Here is an 18623-nt window from a genome sequence, read left to right as displayed (position 1 = left end):
GTCCCCAGAATCAGGCCCTCTCTCTGTGGGATGGGCCGGCCTACTCAATGGATGATCTGGCCCTTGGGGGACCGACAGCGGGGGCCAAGGGACTCTCCATAATACGGTTACATCACATGGCGTTTATGGTGATGAGATAGGCCTGTCACACCAGCCAACATTCTTACATCATGTCACATGCGAGCCTGCCCTGTGTTCACTGACACACACACTTCTCTCTCTCTGTCTTACTCTCTCACTCACGCTCTCTGTCTGTGATCTTCCTTTCTCTCTCTATCTTTTTCTGTCACGCTCACTCTCTCTAATTTCTTGTTGTAACTGTACAGTACATTTTACTGGCAACCTGCAGTAGTGGAAAAGTAAACAGTACTCACTGACACAGTATACTATTTCAAATAGTAAACAATTCTGTCTAACACTAAGTGAAACAGTTTAAAATGTTTTCCCAGTCATAATGTGGGAAAATATTGAATTTCCCTCCTGTTCTTTTTACAGAGTCCTCTCAGAGGAGCTTAAGGCATTGTTATACAAAATGGTCTCATTTACTTTATCGCAACCGGTAAAGGTTTCATTCGGGTAAATCTTGTTTTATCACCTCAGGTAATGCTGTCTAAAGGGCAGGGAATGAGAAAACAGGAAAACCCTTGCCACAAAACTGTATAATAAAATAATAAACTGTGTGTGAATGCTTGAGCATGTGTGTGCCTGCTGGGACCTAGCCCAGCGGCATTATGGGAACATCTCCCTGTTCATTCAGTTGGTATGTAAGGCTCAGGCCCACGCTATAGACAAACACAAACAAGAAAGTGTCAGCAGTAATCGGATCCTTGGACAAGAAAAGCCAAGGAACCGGTCTAATCTAGGCAAATTAAGTTGTTTTGGGTTGTTTATGTGGAGGAGGGCATGACTGTGGGATTGTGTGGCGGGCCAGTGGTACAGGACAGTAACATGCAGGAAAGAATTCCTTCAACACAGGCCTCATAAGCTTTAAAGGGTATTTAGAATTGAATGGAAATCAATGGGAGATACTTCCACTTAATCTTTGCAACAGACAAGAACCCTATCACCACCACAACCCACCCGGCTCTCTCTTAGATACCATGCATCCTAATCATCTGTTCATGGCATGCCTGCCTGCCCTTGTCACTTATGTGACACCTCTCCAGGCCTGGACTGGGACTGAAAAACGTCACGGGAATTTGAAACGCAGACCGGCCCACGACCGTGTATTATTATATATATGTATATATTGCATTATGCCGCAGCCGTTTGACCGGCCGTTTGGGAAATCTCCCGACTCTCCCGACGGCCAGTCCAACCCTGCACCTCTCTGAAATTCAGACTTCAGAGCTAAAATGGTCATTGGGTCTGACCTGTGCCATCCATCCCAGGGTCATAGTGCCCCCCAATTTGTCTGTCTCCTCACTATCCCCTGCAGTTAGGATAGGACACAGTCGCCATGTGCCTCCTCCTACCCTAACTGCAATAAAGACCAAATTGGACTTCGGAAAATAGAATTGGATCCTAGGGTCCTTGCAATATCCGCGGTCTTCTGTCTATTGATTGGCTAAATTAGCTCTCTCTGGCGGTTATCTGACAGCAAAACAATAAAGGGCCAAGACTGAGTAGGTTACTGCCTACAGGGGACAAGATAGAATACACACACACACACTAAATCAAGGGTCATGGGTCTGATTGGAAATGAGGCATTTGCAGCTGTGACAGACCCTGCAGAAGGCCATCAACTTTATATGTTGCTAGGACCGGCACTTCAGAGTCATACTACTCTCACTCTTCAAGTATAAGGAATGGGTAAAAATGTGCACAATGTGGTTCATCAGTTTGTGTTCAGGGGAAACACAAACTGTCCCCCTTTTAAGTCACTCTTTAATGAACTATTGGTTTTTCAAGTGCGGGATGAATGATTCACTTGAACAAACAAGTGTTTAATCAACTTTCTCTCATAGATGGATCATGTCAATCAGGGATTCAAAGCAAATGTCATCCCATAATCCTAAACTGATTGATTGAAACATACTAAAATCCATTACTGTATGCCCTACACTCCAGTTAGGGCCTGCATTGACCAAAGACGAATTAAAGTGCTTTTTCCTAAACATCCACGCCCTTATGATAGCAAACACATTTTGGGTGAGCATTTCTTCTGCAAAGTCATTCAGCCGTGACATGATTAGGCAAGAACATCATGACAAAACAGGAAAATGTATCTTGTCCCTGTATCCGGGTTACTGACTGAAGGTGAAGGCCAGGTTACATGCACACGTTTGGCAAGGTCTCCAGCATTCACGTGTGCCATCATTTATCAGTGCCCAAAATGCACCCAATGTCCACCCGTGTGCTTGTCTTGGCGCTGGTCACAGAGAGCACAACACTCGTTGTGGCTCTGGAAGGTCACTGAGTATTCTCTCCTAACCTCCATTACCTTTGCATAGATGTAATATGACCCTGAATGATAGATCCCTTTAACATCAATTGTCCTGTCACAAGTCATTCTAAATAGGGGTCCATTCAGCAGAGCGTTCTTTACCAAAGCATTTCCTCTTATCACACTACAGCGAGTCCAAGCCTAATGACCTCAGGTATCAAAGAGCCTTGTCGTCAAGTCAAGTTTGTGGTCTACCTAAGACGCATTCCAGCAAGAAAGCTAAATGAAATGAGGGAAATGTGCAGACATCAAGCAAACTGCAGGAACGGGCCTCTCTGACCAGCTGCAGAAAACACCACATGATTAAGGTAGAGTCATTTTACTGCTGTTTTACTCTGCACGCTGGGTCACTGTGTGACTGTGTGACAGCAATGATTGTTGGATTAGTTGTATGTGAAGACTTAAAGCCAGGTGTCATTAGCAGTCAAATCCAACAACGTGATTCACTGAATCAATCCTGCAAAAGGAAAATGCGATGAGAGGGGCAGATGCGCAGATGCACACATGCACACACACACACACACACACACACACACACACAAACATACACACACACACACACACACACATACTGTCACGGCCACAGCCGTGCCCCCCTTGTTTTTGGTTTTGCCCTGCCCTAGTGTTTCCCTGTCATTGTCTTCACCTGTGTCTCGTTCTCATTAGCGTCATTGTGTCCACCTGTGTGTCGTTTGGTTCTGTGTATTTAGGTTTCTGTTTTGTGTCCAGTCTTTGTCTTGTCCTACAATACCTGACCGTGTGAGTACCCTAGCTGTTTCCCGGTTTGAGAATAAAACCTTTTTTTCCAACATGGCTGCATACTCTCCTGCATTTGGGTCCTACCCCTCCTCTCAGCGTGACACATACACCCTTTTTCCATGGCTCAACACTGATATAAATTACGAGTGACTTGTCCAAGTCTAAATCTAACAAGAGCCAGAAAAGCACTCTGATGAAAGAAAACAAAACATGCACACTGCTGTTTGATGCTCCACGACTGTTTGGTTCAAAGATAAACCGACCCAAACAGTCACAGTCAAACACACATGCTCGCATTCAATCGCTGTCAAGGCCAGAGTGGGAATGTGACACCTAGAGATAGCCTATACATTCTATTGTAACATCACAATCCTCTGTCACTGTAAAGTATTAATGACCCAAAAGTAAACTCCTGATTTATACATCACAGGTTGCAGAACAAACAACCAGAAACATGAATACACCGTTGGAGTGTTGCGTTTGATCAGTAGATGGATGGAGTGTGTGTCTGTGCGTGAGTAACGGAGTGGTGTACAGGCAGCCATCTGGCTGCGTGGGGAGATGAGAGGCGGCCGGCGGTAGGAGCAGAGGGACCTCTCCATGCCGGCCCAGCCCCGGTGTTTACCCTGCTCTCCGTGGAGACCGGGGCGCCTTGCTCTCCCTCCTCCGGCCTCCCTCCGCTCCATGCGGATGATGTCACTGGCAGGAAGGATGTTTATGTTTTCCATTACCGTACAAGTGGGGGGGTGAGATGTTTGGGTGGGGGTGGGGTGAGCACTCGTGGTGAACCCCGGGAGAAGATGAGCTGGCTGAGCCCCTTAGCACATGTGGAAAACCTCCGTCTATAAAGTGAGAGCACAACCTGGGGGGGTGAAGCGTCCAAGATTTTGCGTAGCTTTGAGAAAAGGAGCTTGCTTTCGTACCTTGTTGAGCAACCTCCTTGTTATTTTGAACGGCTAATGCCGTAGAAGGCTTGCTTTCATGCAGAGTGTTTTGCTTCTTTCATCGTGCACTCCACACATCTCTGACTCTCCCCACAGGGTTGCAGCTGCCCAAATTCCCAGACTCGCAGGCAGGAAACAACTTCTGCTCTTCAACCCCGTTCCATTGCACCCCCCCCCCCCTCGATCCCAGCAGTTTTTTTCTCTGTTTTTCTCCTTCTGACACACACAGACATAAACACAGAAACACACACATGCAGTACACACCACACACGCACCTACACACACACACAACCACCACGTGCACTAACCACACAGAGCTGCTGGAGAAACTGAGTCACCCACTGAGTGAGTGTGCTTGGTCCACGTGGGGGACAACAGAGACATTCAGTACATTTACATTTAGCAGACGCTCTTATCCAGAGCGACTTACAGTAAGTACAGGGACATTCCCCCCGAGGCAAGTAGGGTGAAGTGCCTTGCCCTTGGACACAACGTCAATGGACACGGCCAGAATCGAACTGGCAACCTTGAGATTACTAGCCCGATTCTCTAACCGCTCAGCCACCTGACTCCCAGTACAGTATTACCTTCCCCCTTCAGTCTGTACGCCGGCCATACCTTCTACTGCTGTCCCAACAAACTCAGGGATGGAGCAGGAACGTGCCTTTGTACAGGTCCAAATGTACAAGCTGTGGAAGGGCTATCGTAAATCAGACTACACAGTCAGGAGGTGGAGATAAAAAAGAAAGTCTCCCAAAGCTACAGTAACTCTTGTCAAATATGAATTGCTTTGAATGAATGCTTTCCGCATGGTCAGCCAGATGGTTTGCATGGTTTGGAATTGTGTGAAAACGCCCCAAAATTGCCCAGGCGTTTGTAAAATGATCTCAAGGAAGCTTTGAAAACCATTTAAGTACTGAGCATTCCTATTTGATTTCTGGATGTTTTTGTGCCAAGTTACTGTCCCTAGTCAGTTTTCTTGGGTTCAAAGCGGTCTTTTTATTTTAACATTGTAGGAGATGAGGCTTATCATGGAGAGAAAGAGAGAGAGAGAGAGAAAGAGAGAGAGAGAGAGACCCATCCAATGAGTGGTAGGCTGTTGGTATGGCTGAAGGAACAAATGCAAACAGGCTGGCGACACCTGGCTACTAAGATATGGAGGACTAAATGTGCCATAATTCTGTCTGCTACTTGATTGACAGCTCGGGTCTGACAGTTTGCTCAGGTCTGACAGGTACAGTGTGCACTTTGACACCCATGATCTCATTCTAAACAAGTTATAAACAAGTTTCTAACAACTTGTGTTTAGAATGATAGCTTATATTAAGCTAAATTGTCTCATAACAAGTAAGTTATTGTAATGTAGAAACCAGAGGCGTTGTTAGACATAACACTCTACTGGGGCACAGGCCCCCTAATTCATATCCTTTTTTTTCTTTCAAGCTTGCTGCGCACAATGCACTACTAGGCTATAGAAACTCCCTCTGCTTAACCCACTATACAACAGTTCAGTGACGCAAGTTTGATATCAGCTTTGGCAGGGACATCAATAGTTAACAGTAGTGCGCACATTTTTTTTGCATTCATTTGAGCGCAAATACTGTTTTTTGAGCTTCATGTAATATTGTTTTTATGTTTTAGTCAAAATAAGATGATCGGTAGGCCTATCATTTAGAAACTGTCTTTAGTTTTGTAATGTTTCTTAACCTACCTCAATTCTGACTTGTGTGCCGAGTCCGACAGTCCGGGGTATTCCAGAAAGCAGGTTATGTGACCATCCCGGGTTAGTTAACTCCCCAGCTGACACCCAGTTGTAGCAACATTGCCAGTAGGTTGCTGCAACATTGTGAATCAGCTGGTGGGTTAACTTAACTGATTATGTTGCATAACTTGCTTTATGGAATACCCCCCTGGACTTCTGTGTCCGTGCTGCAGTGGCTATTTGGCAAACTCAGAAGAGCACGCTGACATGGAATTCTGCATGCATATAGGTTTGGGTTTTCGGTTAAACAGTTTTACAAGCGTTGATTGGGATACTGTGTTAATTTTCCAGGATTATCAATCTAAATTAATGAACTGACTAATAAATTGTTAAAACTCAAACTTTTGATTTTACTGGGGCACAGCAGATTTATACTGGGGCACGTGCCCCAGTAAAAAGGGTCTAACGACGCCCCTGGTAGAAACAGAACAGTTTAATCCTTCCCAAGAGAAACGTCCCACGTTTACAGTTAGAAGCACAAGATGTTGTTTACACATTGTTTTGATGAAGTTTGTTGACAGTCCCATTGAAAAAAACAAAAAATACCGTTGCGCTAACTCCCCACGTGATCGGTGGTTTGGAACCCAGTAGTAGGCTGCTTGAACTGCAGAACCGCTACTGCTTTTCCACCGAGACAGCAGTTGTGGCGCGTTAGCAGCAGCACCACCAGAGACAGTGTTGTGTTCCACACGCAACTCCGCAGCGAGTAAAATTAGCAAACCACCGTGATGTCAAAAGCGAAATGATACCTTTTAATTTGAGTAGATAACAGTAACAAAACGGGACTGTTGAAAGTTGAGGGAGTGACACTGACAACATTTACTAAGGCTTGAAGCCACACGTGGAGCAGTCGCTAAGGAATTGTGGTGAGTAGACAGATAACTAAAGCGTGCGAGTCCTCGACTTTTTATGGTGTTTCATATGCAATTACTAACTTGCAAGTTCTAACTTGCATATTAGTTGTTACTGTAGTATGCTTTTGATAACTCGGTTCCACTTTTAGTTTCGCGTTATTGAAAGAACATTTGCTACAAATGGGTTCAGTGGCTATGGTAAGCGAACACGCAGCCACCTGCCCAAGGTGATTCGTGTTCTTCTCTCCCTGTGTGCCTCAGAAGCACAAATTGACAAACAAGTAAGGAAATGTAAAGTATTCAGAACTGAATGACACTGGTTATATGGCTTAAAATATTGTCTAATGACGCCCCTTGGCTGCTGCCCAGATACCAAGGGAGTCATTCACAATTTGATATAGGCTAACATGGACAGCCTAGTTTATTTTTTTATTTTTTTATTTTTACTTTAGAGTGATTTTGTGATCATAGGCTATACTAACGGTCAATGGTTTATGTGTTAGGGATGTCGTCATCCTTATCAACATCTGTTCAAGACGTTCATGACATTCCACAATTTTCATCACCACGCTTCCTACATTGTAAGGCACATTATTCATTTTTTTCTTCTTCTCCTGTTTCCATGTTTTCAGATTCTAGTAGTCTATGATTAGAATAGAAGGCTATCTTAAGCATCATTTTCCAAACTTCGAAGAGTTTCTGTTTGGTTCTTAATGTTAATATCAGACAGGCGTTGTCATTGCTAATGTAGGCTTATTCAAATAATTTCAGCCTATAGTTTTTTCACCTGTATCAAAGCTAAGCATTTATCATAATTAGTTATGCCTATTTATATATTTATAATTCTGAATTTAGAGTTTGAAGTCTTATTCATTTATATTATATGCAAAGAGGGGCTATTACAAAATGCATGTGTGTGTGGGACTAGGTAACTGTACCACACCCTACTGTACTACAGAGTCATTTTAGTCTCATTGAATGAATTTGTATTTGGCTTTGTTGCCACAGTATAATCAGGATATCCTATTGGAACTCATTTGCTGGAAGCACCGCATAGACTTGAGTGATTTTCCTTGACCAAAAGCGCAATATTTACAAAGCTAATGCTGCTATTGTAGGGTTGAAACAATAGCCTACAAGGCTGAGCTGAAACACAGGCAGTCTGTTTGGTCTGCTTTTTAAGCCTGGGCTATTGCATTGTGGGACAGAATTCGGTCTGCCTTGCTTAAAAGCTGTGAGCTGCGTTAAATTAGCTATGAGATGAAGAGACAGTCCTATGAGAGAAAAGCTGTGCAGCTGCAGCAAGCTGCCCTCACCTTGGATTAGGCTATGAGATCGGGAAAGAACTTGTCAAATATTTTGTTACCGTTCGTGAAACTGAAATGCGCCTGTAGTGTTGTCTGTGTGGGGACTGCCTCAGATGCCCTCCCCTTCTCAAACCTTGTCTGCCTCCACCCACAGGCAGTCTGAATTCAGCCAGGCTCAACTTGTAGAAAGGCTGTAATTTTTTCTTCAGACGGCGAACCCAGGTGCTAAGAGCCACCACAGCAAACACCCATAGCATAGGCTACACTTATCTGTGATGAGGAATTCATTTCCCCAGTTGGAAGCAAATTGGTGGTAAGATTTAGCTCAGTCATTAGAGCTTAACCCTTGTGCTGCCTTCGGGTCACATGACCCAAAGGTTCATAACGAACCATCGTTGTGTTTACCCAATTTTACCCAATACAAAAACAAATACAAATTATTTTCTTTTAATCTTTGCAATGTGGGGGGTCTGAGACAGCCCACCGGTTAAAAGAAAATGCTTCACTTTGTTTTTGTATGTGGTAAAGTTGTCGCAATACAACGGTGGGTCACAATGACTGATGGGTCAGAATGACCCGAAGATAACACAAGGGTTAACCATTTAAAGGTTTTGTGTGTGTGTGTGTGTGTGTGTGTGTGGAGAGTTGTATCAAAAACTACCTCCATGACTTATGAGCCGAGGGATTTGAACAACCACTCACACACTAGACTATAGCTGAATTTTTTGTTTGGTACGCCTCTCTGTCTGAGTGGTTTATCTCGGCATGTGTTTGTATTGAAGTCAAAGGTGGAGCAAAGCTATTCAGATTGTCAGGCAGTGCATTGGAATATCTCTGATGGGCTATTACCGCATAGCTTTGTCAGGTTGGGTCCTGGCTTACCCATCTATGTCATTTCGACCCATCTACATCAGATCACTAAATGGCTCCTCCTGCTGTACTGTTATTGTAGCCTACATCAGCTAGCTAGCCAGCTTCAGGATGTCTCCCTCCACCTGCAACTGCATCTTCCCTGGATGCAAAAAAATCAGCTGCGCTGCAACGCTATTTAATTTCCCTATTAATGAGGAAAGGAAAAATAGGTGGATTGATTTTGTGAAGAGCCACGCTGATGGAGAGCTTCGGATAAACTCCAACAGCCGCCTCTGCAGTGACCATTTCACGGCGGATAGTTTTAACATGGGCCAAAGACAGACGGGGTTCGTGGACACACAGCTTCTCTCGCAGCGCGGAGCCGTACCGAGCATCACCCTCCCGGCCGTTCCTCCTCCGGTTGCACCTGGACCATCCACCGCCGCCAGCAGTTCATCACTCAGTTCTGTGTGCTTGTTATAATTATACTAGATAACTTTTCCAGAGGTATCTCTGCTATGAGTTAGTTCCAACCGCTAACTTGATATTAGGCTACTCGGTGTAGAATTATGGTATTTTGGTGAAATGGTAGCTAATGTGCTAGAAGTAGCCTAGTTGGAGAGCTCACTGTCTGCAGTCTCTGGTGTCAATTTTTACTGATACAGCTCAGGGGAACATTTCATTTATATGCATCTGTATGTTTCAGTCATTGAACAAATAAATTCTAATTCTATACGGTTTTGTTCGGCTTGACGTAGCGTCCATTATCTTTATCGTAGGTAGGCAGTGAGGGGCGGAGCTTCAGCTCCTGCAGGCGACACGCCCCCCCAGTCTCAAGCGTCGCGATTTCAAAGCCTAATTTAACATACTTGTCTGTGTTTTTTTTCCATTCGAATTTGGATGGGTAGTTAATAACACATTATTCGTGTGGTGAACTTAAAACTAGTTTTCAATTCCACTTTACAGGATCTTTACGTCAACTCAGTTAGCCTCCATGTCCATGCACAACTTGGCTAATCCAGGAAACAACTCTTAACATAAAGAGGTTCAGAACCCTATGCAATTCAGTACTTGAGGAAAGACCGTGGCGCCCATGGGTATAGTTTGATAATTAACATGTCTGTTCCCCTCTTTTCCCCCCCTCATGTTAACTTGCCACTAGACGGAGAGAGACGCTCCTTAATCTGCAGCGATAGGATCTTAGACCTCACGGGGACAGTTTTCTGTCTTCAGTGGCTCATGTAATGGGAAAGGGGAACAAAACAAGTGAAGGATTCTGATGAAACGTTCAAATTTGGGGAGTCTCGTCCCTCCGGCTGTGGGGTTTGCTGAGGAGAAGTGATTATTAGGCTATGTGGCTGCTCTTCACACGAATAAAAGTCATCGACGAGAACAAGCAGTTCAGCTTTCGCAGTTTGAATAACAGGTTTTCCCTGCCAGAACTTGTTAGTCTACAGTAGGTCAGTTGTACATTAACTTGTCCATTCAGTCATGCTAGCTATTAGTTTAGCTGCATTAAGTCCATATGGTAGAGGAACTCTGCCAGTTTATCCTGGCAGTTTAGCCTCGGCCTACATGTAAATTAAATGTCACAAAAACAGGACTGTAACAGAATTCTCTGGATTTCTGTTGAGGAGCTGTTGTTGTTTCTCCGTTCAGACTTTGCCCACTGACGATCCCTCCTAAATGTTTTATTGTCATAAGGCGCCAGGCTGTAACAAATTAGATCATTTGGGGGGTGGAGGCCATAAAAGAGGGGTGGGTGAAGGGAATGTGCTGTTCCTGGTGGTTGATTCATGCCTAGCCTGAGCTTTGCTGGCACCACAGCCCTGTTCACCTGAGCCTCACAGGAACATGGCGCCCACCAGTTCTCTCTGGAAGGATGGAGAAGAAAGTCTTTGCCTGAATGGGCCACTGTGGTTTCTGATGAACAGGTTTTCCCATTCAACAACGGAACTTAATTTGGCGTCCAGCCAAACCTCATACACGCTTGTAAGACACAGGCTTTCGTGGCTGTCCTGAAAGCAGATAGTGGAACGTCCCTGAAGAGAGCCCACCTGCAACCAGACAAAAACCTGGCATGCTGGTCTTTAGTTAAAAGAACTCAAATGACCTCGATCTTGGCGTTTGTGGCTTGCGGCAGCAGCGGTGAAGGGGATTCTGTCACAGCAAGCTGGCACAGATGGCAGAAGAGCCAGCAGGCTGACGGACAATGCGGTCACTTCATCCTTCACTAAAGGGCAACAACAACTAACAAGCCCCATCTGTGTTTATCTTGGTGTGGAATCACCTCTGAAACCCAAGTTGTTCCAGCTAGATCTCGTCCCTCTGTACACGTGAGGCGGGGGGGGGGGGATCTTAGAAGGTTACTCTGCGTGGATTCGAGATTATCCCGTCCTCACATGAAAGACTCTTGGGAGGCCCGAGAGGATGTGAAACGATCCGTTCTTTATTTCCTCTTCATCACTGGACAAACAGTGTACCGAGGAAAGGAAACAGAGCCCATTTAATTGCTCCGGCAATGCCTCCCAAAGAACCCTCGGCAGGGTTCTGGAGGGTGCATGGGAGTTCGCCAAACCAGTCTACACATGTTTTGTGGATTTGGAAAAGGCGTTCGACCGTGTCCCTCGGGGGCTCATGTGGGGGGTGCTCCGGGAGTACGGGGTACCGGACTCCCTTATCGGGGCTGTTCGGTCCCTGTACGACCGGTGCCAGAGTTTGGTCCGCATTGCCGGTAGTAAGTCGAACTTGTTCTCGGTGAGGGTTGGACTCCGCCAGGGCTGCCCTTTGTCACCGATTCTGTTCATAACTTATATGGACAGAATTTCTAGGCGCAGCCAGGGCGTTGAGGGGGTCCGGTTTGGTGACCTCAGGATCGGGTCGCTGCTTTTTGCGGATGATGTGGTCCTGTTGGCTTCATCGGGCCGTGACCTCCAGCTCTCACTGGAGCGGTTCGCAACCGAATGCGAAGCGGCTGGGATGGGAATCAGCACCTCCAAATCTGAGGCCATGGTTATCGACCGGAAAAAGGTGGAGTGCAATCTCCGGGTCGGGGAGGAGATCTTGGCCCAAGCGGAGGAGTTCAAGTATCTCGGGGTCTTGTTCACGAGTGAGGGAAGGATGGAGCGCGAGATCGACCGGCGGATCGGTGCGGCGTCCGCAGTGATGCGGGCTCTGCATCGGTCCGTCGTGGTGAAGAAGGAGCTGAGTCGAAAGGCGAAGCTCTCTATTTACCAGTCGATCTACGTTCCTACCCTCACCTATGGTCACGAACTGTGGGTAGTGACCGAAAGAACGAGATCGCGAATACAAGTGGCCGAAATGAGTTTTCTCCGCAGGGTGTCCGGGCTCTCCCTTAGAGATAGGGTGAGAAGCTCGGTCATCCGGTAGGGGCTCAGAGTAGAACTGCTGCTCCTCTGTGTCGAGAGGGGCCAGTTGAGGTGGCTCGGGCATCTGATAAGGACGCCTCCCTGGTGAGGTGTTCTGGGCACGTTCCACTGGGAAGAGGCCCCGGGGAAGACCCAGGACATGCTGGAGGGACTGTCTCTCGGCTGGCCTGGGAACGCCTCGGGGTCCCCCAGGAAGAGCTGGTGGAAGTGGCCGGGGAGAGGAAAGTCTGGGCTTCCCTGCTTAGGTTGCTGCCCCCGCGACCCGACCCCCGGACAAGCGGAAGATGATGGATGGATGCCTCCCAAAGTGATGGAGGGAGGGGAAACAGGGAGTATATGGGGAGTAAGGGAGGCCAAGGTTAGTCAAATGTTGGCAGAGAAAAGATACGGAAGAAGTGTTCCTGCCAAGAGGGTTGATGAAATGCTACCGAAGCCAGATACTCTATCTTCATGCTAATGGTATTGTAAAATAGTTTCCCTCACCCGAGCCATCCACAGGTCACTGCCTAGTAATTTCAAGATACAGTATCGGGGTCTCGATTGTGAAAAACAGTTTCAAACAACGTCATCATAAACATGGGTTTTCCTTTGGGACAGTTTTTCACATGTTTTCCCACATCATTTTAGACCGTTGTAATAATGTCTCTGTCTCCTTGTGCACTCCACTCACTACTCAAGTACTGTAGAGATTTAACACATAATATGCCTGTGCTAGTGAACACTGTGTATGTTTTGTCAAGCACAGCAAGACCCTGTCTTAAAAACCAGGCTGTCCGAGCCAAGAAAGGACCTTCTGTTTTCATTAATTGGTGATTTTAAAATAAAAGCAGCCTGTTCCTGAACTGATTCACTCTGCTCTGAGACATGCTCACTTCACAGACAAAAAAACTGTGTGCACACTTACATTGTTGTACACACACACCACACACACACCACACACAGGCTGAGGAGTAGCTTTAATTCCCTACTGAGTGTAGGGTGTTCTCTAAGGAATGTGAAGGAAAGATAAGCTTCTGGACTTTGATTTCCCTTGCTTATCACCGCCTCGCTGAATCCATTCAAACACACACCCTCACACACACAAGAACTGTTACACGACAACATTGGACAAGGCGACAGTGGATGAGAGATAAAGCCAACACGTCAGTGTCCTGCCAGGCAGCCTCTCTGTGGGTTAGCTCTTAGCTCCCAGCTTCACATCCACAGTTTGAGACCGGCAGCCTCTGGAGGATTCTAGCGCTCGCACTTTCTGACAGCACAGCAACCAGCCTGCACATCAGATCCATGCACCAAAAGCACTGTAACAAAAAACAGAATTTAAACAAAGGTTTGCCATGATGGGACCTGCTGCAAGCAATTGAACAGGCTGGATCTGTGGATGGTAAAGGAGAACTGACTTCAGCAGATGGTGTTCATTGACCACCTGCCTGGGATGCAAGAGACCTTCGATGCACTATAACTGATTGTAGCATATTCCTCTGAGTCTTTTAGGAGAGGCAGGGGAGGAGAGGCAGGGGAGGAGAGGCGGGGGAGAAGAGGAATAAGAAGATACAGGAGGAGAGGCAGGATAAGATCATTAAAGGAAGAGAGGCAGGTGAGGTAGGGGAGGAGACATGAGTGAGCACGGAGATGATGTGGAAAGTAGCGGTGTTGCCTCTCATTATGAAGTCCCCTTTTAGCTGAACCCCCAGGAGATTTGAAAGCTTCAGCTGAACACATTAACACAGTGGAGGAGAGGGAGAGGGACTCTCATTTCGCTGCTAAGCAAGGTGCAGTTTTTCTGAAGCACGACGGGGGTGGTTGGAAAAAAAGCTCTGAGAAGTGAATGTTCACCGCTGAAGAGGCCAGCTGTGCAGGACTCACACCACCAGCCACAATGATTATGTTCCAATCCTGTTCCCTGAAGGCTCTGTCCTAAACCCTCATGTTTCAGTGACCCCCCCCGATGGAGGCTAGGGACTCCCCCCTGCCTGGTGACAGCTTGGATAGACCCAGGGGGGGATCCTTCCATCCCAGCTGGAGCATGGTGGAAGTGAGCGGGAGGCTTGACAGATTATGTCCCACCAGAGAGGGCTTCTGCTGGGAAGACCTGAATCTCAGCTCCCCCCTACCTCTGCCACCTCCCGGAGAGACGACAGAACCAGTGACCTATCACTGATGCAGTCCTATTATCCTCACATACTGTACCACGCAAATACGGAAACCACTACAGCAACATGGCTCTCTAGATAACCATATAGAGAAAAAGTAGCCTTTTCTTTTTTTTCCTTTTTCTTTCCAAGAAATGCAATACTGTGCTAATGGTTTCAAAAGCACTTTGAAGGCACCACCAACCATATCCATCACTCTTAATACTCATATAGGGATGATAAAATCCTCACTAAACGTCTTTGTGCCCTAAGAGCCGTTGCAAAAGTGGACACCAGTTTGGAAGTGAGGGGGCTTGTTGAATGTAGCCTGTTTCAAGGAGTGACGAGGCTTAGTGATCATCCGTCCACGCCACGTCTGCAGGGTGTCGGAGTCTAGGCCCTAGATTTAAACCAATGATGGATGTGGTCGATATTCCAAGCGGGTATTTTTTTGTTGTTGGTCTAATTACTCTTCAAGAGAAGTTGGCGTGTGTTTTTGATGATTCTAGATAGACCCGTCGTTCATTAAACAAGTGATAATCTTGAGGAACGATTGTGTAATATTCTATCCTAAGTTGGCCAGAGCCAGATCAAGTGTCTGTTATTAATACAAGGACATAAAGTAGCTTCATTTGATTTAATTTGAAGGTTCTTTTTTTCTTGGAATTTTTTTTTTTTTACTTGTGTAAAACTTGTTTTTTTTTACCAGTTGTTGTGAATTTTAGAAACATTTTCAGCTTTTCACTCCCTTAATGTAGTCTTCTTTATTTCCTTCAGTTTCGCTGCCAAACAGTCGTTTGAAGCTTGCTGAACTCTTTAGAAGAAAGAAACAGAGTTGAGACTGTTTATTAGCAATCCAGATTGATGAGGTCGTTGTGTCTCGGACTGAGACGCTATGCCTCAGAGCTGAGTAATGGGAGTAGGAATCTGATGTTTGAGACTGACAATTAGTTGGTGGCAACTGTGTTTGTGTGCGTATGTGAAAGTCTGTGAGAGAATGATTAAACTTCATGGTCGTCCTCCAGAGACGCTTTGACCCAATTAAACAGCATTCTTTACAACCGCGTCCTGCATTTAACCACAATTGGCCTTGCTTAAACACCGTTTTAGTTGACACCATAATGCTCTGCCACTAATACTCCGCCAACATAATGTGTCAGGGACGTGGGCATTACATCAACACTGTTCACTGGAGGAGTACCACACTATCGGCTGGAATGGGGAGACAAGTTTTAAAAGAAGTAATGGAAATGTAATGACCTGATCCTCTGTTGTCTCCCAATGAGATTATAGATGAGATTTTGTCTTTGGTTCCAAAACAAAATCGTTTGAATTTGGTGACATACGGATCATGTCGCCGAGAGGAATATTGCCTTGTTGCCGAGGGAGATTCGGTGTCAATATTTGCGTCATCCCGCCAGGAGTTGAGCGACTTTCTATCACTTCAGAGAAGGTCACTGGCTCGCTCCCTCCTACTTTGTCATTACGGTCTTTTACGGTGCCGTTTCTGGGAACAGAGCAGAGATGAGATAGGAGAGGGACTGGAGGGAGGGGGGGGGGTTACCAGAGTCAAGGGACTGCAGAGACTTGAAGCTGTCTGACAATGCCTCATGGCACCATCATTTTCCGCCCCTCCTACACCCGCAGTGTGACTTCTGCCCACATCTCCTAGCACATAAATCATCCCGGGTTACCTATGCTATGTTTCATTTCTCCTTTAACAACAGCATCTGGTCCTTGTCCCTTATCTCTTCCACAGAGCAGAACAGAGAGCCTAACCTGCCCTTCTTGTCCACCACTCACCGACATGAGTGCCAAGTTAGCCATCAACAAGGAGGTGTTCACGCCTCACGACGAGAAGATGCTCGTGGCCGTCCAGGTGAGGAGGAGGACCAAGAAGAAGATCCCATTCCTGGCCACGGGGGGTCAGGGGGACTACATGACCTTCATCTGCCTCTCAGGTTAGAGGGAACCTTTTTGCTGCATTTGTGACAGTGCGTACATTTGTATTTGTGTGTATTTGTTTCGGTTTTTGTGAACTTTGTGTGTGTTCGTGTTACTGTGAGCTTTGTTAACCTGGATGGAGACTCCTGCTCCAGCCCTACAGATGGCAAAGTTGATTTTTCTCCTTGTCTGTGTTACTATCCTGGGCATAAACACACACACACACACATTTACACACACTCCAACATCAGTTACACTGATCAGCATGTTGACGCTTATAGAGGCTCTCACTAAGCCAATTTGCTGCTTGCTTTAGTTTAGTGTCAAATGATTAGATTTGGATTTGCTTGTGTGTGTATGTGTGGATTTTAATGGAAGGGGGGGATTTAAAATAGTTTTTGTCTTACAAATGATTTTTCTCCTAATGGTATCGTGATATTGCTAGGTAATATAATCAGTCATGCTTATTAATTTACGAGACACTGGAGGAAAACAAATCTGTATACTGTCTCGAGCAGACTCTACTGTAGGTTGGACTCTAATTCAGCTCCAGAACTGTTCATGAAGCAGCCCATTTCCTTCTGTCAGCCACTCCTTAGGCAGCAGCAAATCACCTAACCCCCCCCCCCCCCACACACACACACACACACAAAGTCCCAAACTCATTTTACGGGGACAGGTTGGGTATTTAGGTGTCGGCCCTACATCACAGCTAGAGGAAGGTGACCAGTACCTGGCTGGTGTCAGGTTGAAGGCAGCCTTCCAATTACCACCCAATAGACAGGTCTTCCTTCCTTAGTCTCCTGAAGGGATAATGACTTCCAGGTTTTCAGCAACCTTTAACTTTGTAATTTCTCTTTAGAGCTGTGTAGAGCCTGCCTGTCTGTCTGTCTGTCTGTGGTTCATTCTAACAGGCTCTGCACTAGTAATTGAAACCCATAAACTGGGTCCTGCTGCTTCCGTTAGAGATGCTAATCAGCTTGGGGATTGTTCATGACAACCGGACTAAATGACGTTTGGTCACGCTTGGAATGTTCTGGAATGTTCCTGTGTTCGTTAGACTCCCGGACGAGGGTGGGTGTCTGTCTGTCTAATGGTGCTCACGACTCCTGTGTCATACGTAGGTACATTGATTTACTCGAGTGGCCCTGAGAATATTGACCTGCTGTGTGTGTGTGGGGGGGGGGGGGGGGGGGGGGGGGGGGGGGGTGCTTGCATGCTTGTGTGTGACTGTCTGGGTTACTGTGACTCCATAAATTCCAGCTGATTAGCCAGGGGGTGTCAAACTAAAGTTGCTTCAAAGCTGTAAAGGTTTACACAGCTTGTGTACGTTCTTGGCCAGGTCGTGGTGGAGCCTGATAAGCCAGCCACAATAGACCCAGCCTGTAGCCCAGCTCGTCAGAAGTGCCACAGCCTCAGCTGCACCCTTCCACTAAATGAATCGGTTACTCTTTCTTCCTTCTTGATTCCTTTTACATTTTCCATCCAGTGAAGTCGTCTGCTCTTCTCCTGGGTCTACTGAAATGCGAAAGTGCGTGTCAAGGCTACATAATTCACTCTAGTATATATTCTCCTGATATAACTTGTACTGAGACCCATTCAACATGATCTATACTCCTTTCACTTCCTCGGCTCCATTCAAGCAGGCCAAAGGACTAGGCCTTGTCCTTATTTACCAAAGAACAAGTGAATGGGTTTTATGTAACGTGGATGTCTGAACATTGGTCTGTCTGTATGTCTACATATCAGCTGTGCTGCTCATTGTGCTGTTTGGACCCTGGTGATTCCACTGCCTCTCTAGTTTTCACGGCTAATGACAAGGAGTTGTTTTTAACTACCAGACCAGAAGCTGTAGTTTCTGGACTGCTCTGGCTGTTGTGCTGTGTGGGGGGAGATGGAAGGGGAGTTTGAATAGTATTACTACTGTTGAAGAAGCATGTTACTAAACTAGTCATGTGAGTTTGAGCAAGCCCCCGGGATCCAGCCAAGCCTTGTGCTGTGTGTGTGTGTGTGTGTGTGTGCTTGTATGTGTGTTTGTGTGAGCATGCACACTGTATGTGAGCATAGAAATGTGTATGAGTGGGTAAAACCAAAGGTCCCCAGTATTATGCCCTACTGAATGTGTGTGTGTGGAATCAAGCTCATGTTTGTGTGGGAGGAATGTTGACAATCCCATGACTGCTGCCTGCCCAGAGGCAGGATTATGCAATGATTTAGCCTGGGCAACACTAGCTGGG

General features: G+C 46.2%; 1 protein-coding gene across 2 annotated transcripts in view; it reads left to right on the top strand.

The window, feature by feature from the left end:
• The first annotated feature begins 6562 nt into the window (after positions 1-6562).
• Positions 6563-18623, top strand: part of stxbp6 (syntaxin binding protein 6 (amisyn)) — a 51750-nt gene continuing 39689 nt past the window's right edge. For both annotated transcript variants that reach the window (XM_067243880.1, XM_067243878.1), the window contains exons 1-2: positions 6563-6777; positions 16202-16403. In XM_067243880.1, coding sequence (XP_067099981.1) covers positions 16250-16403 — 154 coding nt within the window. In that variant the 5' untranslated portion in view covers positions 6563-6777; positions 16202-16249. The remainder of the gene's footprint in view (positions 6778-16201; positions 16404-18623) is intronic.

This window comes from Osmerus mordax, chromosome 9 (assembly GCF_038355195.1).
Source record: "Osmerus mordax isolate fOsmMor3 chromosome 9, fOsmMor3.pri, whole genome shotgun sequence".
Classification (NCBI taxonomy): Eukaryota; Metazoa; Chordata; class Actinopteri; order Osmeriformes; family Osmeridae; genus Osmerus; species Osmerus mordax.
Note: the sequence above shows the minus strand (reverse complement) of the source record. Positions and strands in the feature narration are given on the sequence as shown.